General features: G+C 39.9%; 1 protein-coding gene across 5 annotated transcripts; it reads left to right on the top strand.

The window, feature by feature from the left end:
• The first annotated feature begins 60 nt into the window (after positions 1–60).
• Positions 61–10,187, top strand: Smox (Smad on X protein). 5 transcript variants are annotated; one of them, XM_086983441.1, is made up of 11 exons: positions 61–293; positions 603–885; positions 2,442–2,558; positions 3,930–4,099; positions 5,840–6,081; positions 6,313–6,419; positions 6,733–6,927; positions 7,475–7,671; positions 7,900–8,029; positions 8,273–8,520; positions 8,690–10,187. In XM_086983441.1, the coding sequence occupies exons 3-11, from the start codon at positions 2,520–2,522 to the stop codon at positions 8,811–8,813; spliced, it is 1,452 nt and encodes a 483-aa protein (XP_086839567.1). In that variant the 5' UTR covers positions 61–293; positions 603–885; positions 2,442–2,519; the 3' UTR covers positions 8,814–10,187. The 5 variants fall into 5 exon arrangements, with proteins under 5 accessions (XP_086839567.1, XP_022652777.1, XP_022652782.1 ...); XM_022797042.2 differs by lacking the exon at positions 603–885; XM_022797047.2 differs by lacking the exons at positions 61–293; positions 603–885 and adding an exon at positions 940–1,606.
• The last annotated feature ends 299 nt before the right edge of the window (positions 10,188–10,486 follow it).

The raw sequence follows: 10,486 nt of genomic DNA, 5'->3' as shown, positions 1-10,486 counted from the left end.
TCGGAGTCCATCGCTGTCTGCCAGTTTAGCTCGGTGCGGCCCGGCCCGGCATCTTTGCCGCAGTGAGCACTGTTTATAGCTGACGGCACTAGTGATACTGTGCTGTTGTTGTTATTATTCTCACTGCGTTATTGCTCCTGCTGTTGTTACAACAGAGCAGCGATGCCATAAGACGTATACATATGTATGTTTTTGTTGTTGTTTCGGGAGTAATTGTTGTGAAAGTATCGTGTGCTCCGATCGGGAATGCCGATCGTGTTGATTTCGCAAAGGGTTGGACCCGTCTCTTTGTAGTGAGTATTTTTGTTATCTTCCTGGTTATATTGTTAGTCGGTGCAATGGTCACTGGAAAGCTACAGGCTATCTGCAGAGTTGTGTAGCATCGTCTATTGGGTTCGCCGTGAGCTCTCGTCATTTACAGACGACCATTATTATTATTGTTACTGCTGGTACCCCCGCTGAGATACACTTTTCATACGGGAAAGTAGGTTCGGGTGTTTTCCCGAGCCGAGAACTCGTTTGTTTGAGTACCGTTGGTGATCTCGGTTCATAATAAGAGACGCGAGTGTACGTCGAAACTCCTTGCCTGTAATATTGCTCAGTGTTTTTGTCCCGTGCCATCTGGTATTTACCGCGCGGCTATGGACTCCTGCGTGTGCGCGTGGTCATCACATCATTTCACAACGGCAATAACAACGACAACTGTGAGAGCCACCTCGATTAGTACTGTTACAAGTCTGCCTGGTTACCCTGTTATCCACGGTCGTCACGCGAACGCTGAGGGCCTTAGTCGCTCCGTCTGGTACTGACCGAGCGATCGAGTCAGCAGTGACTGTGCTGACGTTTACCGGCGAAGACGGCGCTAACAACAGCGGTAGAAGAAAGGTAAGAGTCTACGACGGCGCGTATATCCCACTGCGACCGGTGTCGCTTGCTGGAGAGAAGGATCCAGTCATCGGCGGGAGCAAGAGAATCCCAGCCATATCGTGGAGGAGCTAGGTACTCTAAAGTTCTTATACAGGTAAATAGAAGTGTACCGATTTAAAGGACAGAATCGCGGCCAGCCAGTTACGTGGTGGACTTGATTAATAATAACATCGCTCCCCGCGAAAGAAGAGGGGTTTTTTATCAAATAACAACCGCAATGTAACCTCATCAACAACAACATCGGCGCCCATATTAGAGAGAGCTAATTATAACGACATACTGGCCAATAGTCAGCAGCTAGAGCGACGAAAAGACATTGACGGACGGCAAAGTGACGTCGGCGACAGGCATTGCCGCTATGGCCGCCGTGAACATCATCAAAATATTGGCCATTAGTTCCGGTCCCTGTTGGTACTGATATAAGCAGAGGGAATCGAGGGCGCAACCGTGACCGCCACTGCCGTATTCTCCCCATAGAATACAACACGTTTGCCCTGGAGGGCAGGCAGCGGTTGGGGAGAGGAAATGGACAGGATACAGACAAGCAGAGACATCATTCACGACCACGACGACCATAAGTAGGCGGCGGTAACAACGACAGCAGATTGGAAGTTCTACTGCTGTGACCACTGTCGCTTGAGTTACTGTTGCCTACGATACTGCTGCTGCCTGAAGACAAGTACGTGCTAGTGCACCGGCCGACCACAACGTGTCGTGGCTGGGAGCGCAGCAACTAGAAACACTGGTGCAAAACAAAGCGCGTCATTGCTCATATTAACATCACTGGATAACTGATGCAGGCGCAATGCCCCTGGTGTTGTAACACATCGTGAGCGAATTCGGCATTAAAAAGTTTAGTGTCTAGTTCATTTTCGATCAGCTCCCAAAAAAGCTATCGTCCAGAGTATGTTAGTAGGCACATAATAGACGCTTATTAATAATAACAACAAAGATAGATTATTAGTATTATTACAGAACGAAGATTGTTCTTGTTGAACACAATGGCAAATAGAGAAATACCTACGTATATGTACATATATACAAGACATGAGAGACAATGATACAGAACAGGACAATCTACGGTTAGACAATTAATCGATTGACGCTGAAAGTAACTCATCATGAAAGTTTCATTATGACACCACAGTTAGGAAGAAAGACGCAGACACTAAAGGAAACTTTTGGGCGACTTTGAAGATAAAAGCTACTGACACCGATCTATTGGCATGCGTACATAAATATGTGTTACCGTTTTTTTTATTGTACGTAGCGTAGGCTACCGGTCGTTAAAATATCGCCGTGGGTACCGATGTAATATAGTATATATTCTATAGGTGAGCTCTAGTTAACAACAAGCCTGGACGACCCTAAGCTTTAATAATTTGATATACAATCGACTGCTTAATTTTAATGTTACAGATTATACCTTACAGATTGTACAAAGGTACCAAACCTTGAATAATTTGTGTATTGGCAATAATTAATGTTGGAATAATGTATTCGTGCTCTTTTAGTTTCAGGTGAGCAGAGTGAAAACCAGGAAGTGGAGTGTTTACACGGTAAAGTCTGACAATTCACCCGAGTAGACCAAGATGGCTTCAATACTGGCAAACGCATTTCAGCACCCCATGGTGAGTCGCACTTTTGTGACCAATGAGGTTTATGACATTGGTTATCAGTTTCACTCTTAAAGGTTTGTTACCATTCAAAACGTCGAAGATTGGCAGCCCTCAGAATAAAACTGACTACTATAGCAAGGAAGGAGAAGTCGCTACTACGACAAAATTCCTCTCCAGTGCCGAAACCAGAGTTTTTTTTATTGTATTTTAGAAGGTAATGAATGAGAAGTATAAGCGAGCAGCGGGACATAAAATATATATTTTATCGTTTGACTATTTTAAACTCTCACAACCTTTGAGCAACAAATATTTCAATAGCGGATTTTTCTAAAGGAAGTCTAATTAAACAACGTCTCGCAATGCATTTGTTAACGTTCGAATGCCGCTTATGGCGTGTGTACATAGAGATATTATGGGCTACGCCAGTTGAGAGGCCGAATGTGCCTACTGAAATGACAAAAGATAATAATTTATGCTAAAAAATAATTTCAATCGAAACATATAATAGCCTTTCTAAAATATTATGTTGACTTCCAGCATTTTTTCATTGAAATTCATGGCTAGGTTCTTTGTGTTGGTTGATTGGTTCAATAATAGATATATCACACTCATCGTTTAGATATAAATACTATTTTATATTGTGTTAAGTGTTATAACGTGTGAGACAATGGGCGGGGGACTTGGCATAGGCAATATATGTTTGTTTCGGGTTGGAAAATCCGTAAGTAATCGACAAAGTCTTTTGCTTTATTCTCTACTTTTTAGTTAATTGATAAAATAATTATCAATTATAAATTCAGCTGGAAGTAAGTAATCAAATTTAATATCAATGTTTTGTGTGCTGTACTTTTTTTTGTATAAGGAGATCAACAAACCCAATTAACAGTTCCGCTGTTTTAACTCTTTGAATGATCTCTTCCCAGCGATTCATTGCTCTAGATTCCGCATCCATGTTTGTTTGTCACTTTCATTAGACATTTGCTTTTCATAAAGGGCTTCGCGCAACTGTGCTCATTGTTGTTTTATTTTCTTGCAAAGAAGGACCTCTTCGTCAAGCAACCAAAAAAGTAAATCAAGACAGTATTGCATTTTAAGTCAAGTCCGATATGTGTATACCGAAATAGTAAGCTGTTCGATGACAGTTGTTGCAAAGATCAGAATGGAAGAATATCAGGTCAATTTTGTCTTGGTATGACTTGAAGAGTCTATGGCCTGTAACGGTTTCCGAATCATTCTTGTCATTGCTTCTTAGATGGCATTGATTAGTGCAATCGATAAATTACTTACATAATGTAAACTCTTTTAAGAGACCCTTGATTCTATGGATATATGAAGCACATGAATATCTGCTTTGTTTGCTATTTGTCATTTTCATCAATACAGGTAAAAAAACTGCTGCAATATCGGCAGGGTGGTGAATCTGATGAGCGCTGGGGAGAGAAAGCTGTGCGCGCATTGGTCAAGAAGATAGCGAAACAGGGCACAGCACTCGAAGATCTTGAAAAAGCTATCGTTAAACAAGATCCCAATACATCGTGCGTCACCATCCCACGGTATTACGATGCACCTAGACGTTAATAATCGAAAAGCTAAAATTTAGGAAGTAAATCTGCGCCGTCATCACACCCAATGTTTCTTCTATCGAACCGGCTGGTACATTCAAGAGCATCCCTAGACGTTTGAACCATATTCTTAATATAAACAATTGCACCGACGAAGTAGACTGGTTTGCCGCAGCTTGAGTGAAACCAGTGTCAGAAGCTCCTGTCGTATTGTTTACAGTTATTTTTTAAATTTATTTATTTAAATTAAATGATGTCAGTAATTCTGTTCGAATAACCTTTGTCCTTACATGGTTTGTTATATCTAAGGCAACTCCAATGAAGTACTTTGGCGCACCACCCACATCATATAATTTATTGAAATGCTTTTACTATTATTAACGCTAATTAACAACTTTCGTAAAAGACATTAACTACCATCAGTTAGAAATAAACTTACTTAATGTCTTACTAAAATTTTTATATACACGACGTCGCTAACCAATAACGAAGATGATGATTACTAACTGTTTCATCATTGAGTACTAATTGAACAAACGAATTACTTATTGTTTATCTAAGCATCATCATGCCTTGTAGAATTAGAGTCGAATACGAAAATCTTGCAAAAAAAAACTTGCAGAAGCGTAAAAGATCACACGAATAACCACTTCACGTAAATTGAATGTCTTAAAAATCTTTATATATATATATATACATATTTATTATGTTCAGGCAACTTTTACTGAATATGATTACATACTTGTAAGTAACCAAATCAGCTAAATGTAAGGATTTAGCCTACTGAGTCTTTTCTAATTTTCATTCAATAATAATAACTGTGGATTGAAGACAGTATGAAACTTTAATTTTTTTTAATTATAAATTTTTAATGATAGCAATGAAATTCTATGCAAGTGTAATAAATGTATGGTCTGTTGAACAAATAATGCAGATAGTATTTAGTGTGTATACTTCTGTACCAACAAAGAGATTAATAATTAATCAGATTGACTCCATCGTTCTCAACGTTCTCTGCCTTGGATGTTATGCGTGAAGTTGCGTTTGATGCATTGAACTCAAGGCGCCAGCTCGAGTGTAAACACTGAGTCAATCACAAATGTGAATCGATATTTTTCATTTGTTTTCAACACTGCGTCGGCGGACAGAACGATTGTTGCTGCGTTACATATTAAGGAGTCATACAGCGAGATAAAAATAAACCGATTAAATTGAAGAGATTACCACCGGGAGTAGATATGAGACTGGGAAGGAGGTCCAGGCCCAGTTAGGTCTTAGTCCTGCTCATATAAACTCTATATTTGAAGCCAGTTTTGTCTGGCCTGTAGAGCATTTAGTGAGAGCTGTTTGCCTCCAAAGACGGAAGAGTAATGAAGTCTTTTCAATCTTGTCGTTCTTCTTTGCACTCATATGTCTCACTAACACTCTTTCCTAAGGACAGTGTTTTCAACTAGACTTTTACTAGAGTCCCGTGTGATGATGAAGTGAGAAGTAAATTATCTATAATTTACTGGCGTACTTTCTTCAGTTTATTCATTTGACGTTTGCTGCATTTTGTTACTATAACAAGAATGTTGATATCCAACTTTTATTACACAAGTGGTCATCGACAAATGAGTAGTTCGCTTTACAGTTCGAGGTATGAATTCATTAATAAAAGTAGCCTACCTAGTAAGTTACAGAACAAGTCAACATGAATATATATATTATGCGTTTTGTCTATCATCGCAGTTCTATGGATGGAACGCGCGCACAGTCAACTTCTCATCGCAAGGGTGTCCCACACGTGGTCTATTGTCGTTTGTGGCGATGGCAAGACTTACAAAATGCAAATGAACTACGTCCAATGCCCCAGTGTCACAGTGCTCGCACGGTTCATAGGGGTCCAGAGGATGTGGTATGCGTGAATCCTTGGCACTACGATCGGGTTCAAGCGCCACCACTGCCTACTGTACTTGTACCAAGATATAATCGTAAGAAATTAGCACATTCTTACATTGTTTGTCTTTCCAGTAATAACAAAAAAATGTTGAAAATTTTTGGGTTTTATTTTACAACGCGGCTATTGTTCCCTAACAAGGCTGTCTTACTTTGTTACGCGTTTCGTATGCTTTATTTTTTCATTCAAACACCATCCTAAGAAAGCGTTTGGTTTCGAATATAATTTTTAATTGCTATTTTCGGGTTGCTCTGGTCATACGTAGCGAGCGATGTTCCACCAGGTCTTTATGAACTGCCCGAATTCGACAACTCGGTGCCTGAGAATGCAGAATTTCCACCTGACACTCCGCCACCCGGCTATATGAGCGAAGTAGGTATAGTCGTACTATTGGAACGGCTTTTATTATAACATTTAAATATGTATCTAATAAACTGATAGGTTTTGCAATAGTTTTTTTTCGGTCCAATATGAAGTTCTAAAAAATGTTGGCTCTTTAAGAAACGAAAGAACTGGGGCGCAATTTTTGAGGAAATGCCTTTAATTTGTTTATCGCTGCGTAAGTTTTGAGAGCAGGAACCAGTTGTCTCAATTTAATATTTCAAGTTTCTCGTGTTATTTATTATGGAAGGAAAGTGTAGGTTGACCTCACAAAGTCACTATGATGTTTCCTTTGCAAAACCAGGATCTGTCGTCTCCGGGCTCCCCACCGACAAGTCCCGAGTTCCGAGCCGGCAGCGGCTCAAATATGGCTATTCACAGCAATAACAATAACAACAACAACAACCTTCAGCAGGGGGGACAGCATACGCACGTCACCCAACAGTCTTCGCTTATGGATCAGCAGTCGCCGCACGGCATGGATAACATGGACGCAATGGTATGACTTATAAGATTATACGGTATTGTTTATCAATACAGCACAAGCATATTCTTTCTTCTTTTTTTTTGAACCGAAAAGGCGTTTTTCTCTTGTATACGAGTCAAGCTAGACTCGTGTAGCCTTAGAGAGAAATTCAATATACTACAAAGAACATCTTGCTCGATAATTCTAATTACCACTTCATTTATTGTGCTGTGTATGTTGATGGTTAATTGAAAAGGAGCGTTTGTACCAAAGCGAGTTTTGAGGAGGAACTTGAAAAATTAATTTTTAGGATCGATCTACCTTCGAATATTTGATTCGGACTGTTTGATGGATAAATATTTTTTGTCAGCAGTATTCTCACATAGTTTTAGAACAAGGTAGATAATGCTGAAAAATGATGGAACCATCATTTCCGTTGACAGTACAAAATAGTAGAGAACGAGACTTGAAAACGAACCGGTTTGGCCATTACTCGAACTAACAAGTTACGAAATTTGTATTATGCAAGTTGGTTTGATGTTTACTCTATCGATTTTATTGTGCAACTTACGTTTTACAGGGAACCCCACAGCTGGCGACGCCTTCACCACCCCCAGCAAATCTTAACAGCGTCCCTGAAGTTGCCACCGACGTAGGCGAACTTCATCCTGTCACTTACACCGAACCGCAGTTCTGGTGTAGTATCTCGTACTACGAGCTAAATACTCGTGTTGGAGACAGTTTTCATGCGTCGCAGCCATCGTTAACCGTTGATGGGTAAGCTCTTCGCTTTTTCTTTTCGCTCTATTCCTTTCTTTATGGTAGACTAATATAATTCAAAATGAAAGATCCTCGAAAATGATACTTTTGTGGCGAAACGAAAAATATGAAAGAATCCCGGTTAAAACAGTTATTTACTATAGCGCATAGAAATTAATTATATTTAGCTTATGAATTATTATGCGCTTTGCGTAAAATAGTTGAGCATCGTTTAATGTGTTCCAGTTTCACGGACCCCTCAAGTTGTGACCGCTTTTGCCTTGGCCTGCTGTCCAATGTAAACCGCAATCCGGTTGTGGAACAGACGCGAAAGCACATCACGCGTGGAGTTCGTCTTTATTATATCGGAGGAGAGGTATGTGTTTTAATATGGATGGAGTGATTAATTAGTTGTTTATATCTAGCTAAAAGAACTAAAGGTCTCTGCTTCAAACCATGTCGTAGAGACATAGTATACTACGTGCGTGACGCAAGCTTTGTTTACGCGCCAACAGCTTGGGCTAATAAATATGCGAAGAGGTTTTACTCTCTGCATATTTATCAGCCCAAGCTGTCGGTCCAATTGGATTATTTAGTTTATTTATGCTTATTGAAACAGGTGTTCGCTGAATGTCTTTCGGAGAGTTCAATCTTCGTTCAGAGTCCCAATTGCAATCAACGCTATGGTTGGCATCCTGCGACGGTATGTAAGATACCCCCTGGGTGCAATCTGAAAATCTTCAATAACCAAGAATTTGCTGCCCTTCTCACGCAAAGCGTATCCCAGGGATTTGAAGCAGTTTATCAACTTACGCGAATGTGTACTATTCGGATGTCGTTTGTTAAAGGATGGGGCGCCGAATACAGGTACATTACACATGTTATTTTAAAACAGCTTTTATCACACCATTTTTCTTATACTGTATTTAATTTTTTGGGTTTCAAATCCTTCGCTACTTCGCTAGCGATAAGACCGTATTTAACGCAGATGGTATAAAGTAAACTTTCTGATTGTACCTTCATATGAGTTCTTCAGGCGTCAAACGGTGACCTCAACACCTTGCTGGATCGAACTTCATCTGAATGGGCCACTTCAGTGGCTTGATAGGGTTCTGACACAAATGGGCTCTCCGCGCATGACTTGCTCCTCGATGTCTTAACTCGAATAAGCAGTTGAAGCTGAAGGTTAACAGCACATGCCGATAAATCCGTGTCACATCATGACTATTCTATCGGTCGAAAGACAAGCAGAAAAGAATGGTATTTCTTTACAACAAAGAAATTATCTATCTCGTGGCTGGTAGAACAATGATATGAATATATGCTCAACGGCCCTCGGCCAACTATGTCGAAGGACCAATTTCGGTACAAGGACAAGCACCATATGAGGAGTAGCATTCATGTGAAATATATATATATATATATATGGAGGAAGAGAGGGAGAAATATGTGCCGTAGATAATTACTGCTTAACACGTCAGGTCTATAGCGAACTGTGTATTGTCTAAGATTGTCTTAATATCCATTGTTCTATGACAGACATCATGAATTGAAGTATGATCATGTGAAGATATAGACGACAGAGATCTCTGCTAAAAAGCTCTTGCAACTGGTCGATGTTCACTGTTGAAAGACCGTTGCCATTATTATACTGGCAATACAGGAGAAGTTCCGGCAATGGATATGGTCGTTGCAGCAATGCTAACACGCCATGATGAACTATATATATATATATATAGTTCATCATCAGAAGGGTATACATATATACCCTTCACCACATTTCCCTTGTCGAAATATTACAGACACAACGGAACGGCGTGAGGTTACTTGCTGTGCCCTAATTCTCTTAAACCAACATACTTTTATAGCCCGAAGTGTCGTTCAACACCTGGCAGTGGAATACCCCACCCACAAACACACACAGTCATCGCTTATAGGCGCGACTCACAAACTTACAGCTTATGGTAGAGCATGAATGAATATATTATTACACAGCATCACATGGAGAAATGAGTAAAGCAATTCAATGTTACCTTGCAGATTTTGCGAATACATAAGCGAGGCGTTAACTAGTCAGGGCTTAAATAGATAGTGATTTGGCCCTCTAATCAAATATTCGTTGCGATCAAACGCTAAGTAACCAAATTCGCTATCGTTCGCCCACTTCTATCCATCCAACGAGCCGGTGCATGAGTCTACTACAGTTCTAAGAGACAATTCTGCAGCTTGAATTTTCGGCAGACTGTATGTAGCTCAACGTCCCGACTGCAAAAGCTTCAAAATCTACACAAAATGGCACCCTTGTGTAAATTTATGGACATGCCAGAGGTCGCCTCTGTGCGTCTTGTATATTTACGCTGCTATAATTGATATATCAACATAAAGACCAAAAGGGCCGACTATCTGTCAATTCAAAACATACTTTATTCAAGATTGTTTGGATCGGTTCTTAAGAAATGTCTGTCATCATTGATTTCTTGAATAAAAATTTGGCTTGCGGTAAAATGAAACCTTGTAAATAACCGCCTACAGAATATTAGATCTTTAATACTAGTGTTCAGATAAAACGATGAAGTACTAGCTCAATAAGATATTTGTATGCACTCTAACTAGGATGTGCCATTATCATTTCATTTTTGGCAGTAAAACTGTAACACATAGTTGGTTGATATATATGACGAATAGATAAATAAATAGTGCTAAAGAAAGCATACGAGTGAGAAAAATGACAACCATTTTCGTCGCCAGATTGAATAAACAGACGAATGGGCGGACTTTGGGGCCCATAACGAGAGCTCGTCCACCAATTTTCTGTCGGGGACTAATTTGTGGG

This window comes from Varroa destructor, unplaced genomic scaffold, assembly GCF_002443255.2.
Source record: "Varroa destructor unplaced genomic scaffold, Vdes_3.0 BEIS01000003.1, whole genome shotgun sequence".
NCBI classification, from domain to species: Eukaryota; Metazoa; Arthropoda; class Arachnida; order Mesostigmata; family Varroidae; genus Varroa; species Varroa destructor.
Note: the sequence above shows the minus strand (reverse complement) of the source record. Positions and strands in the feature narration are given on the sequence as shown.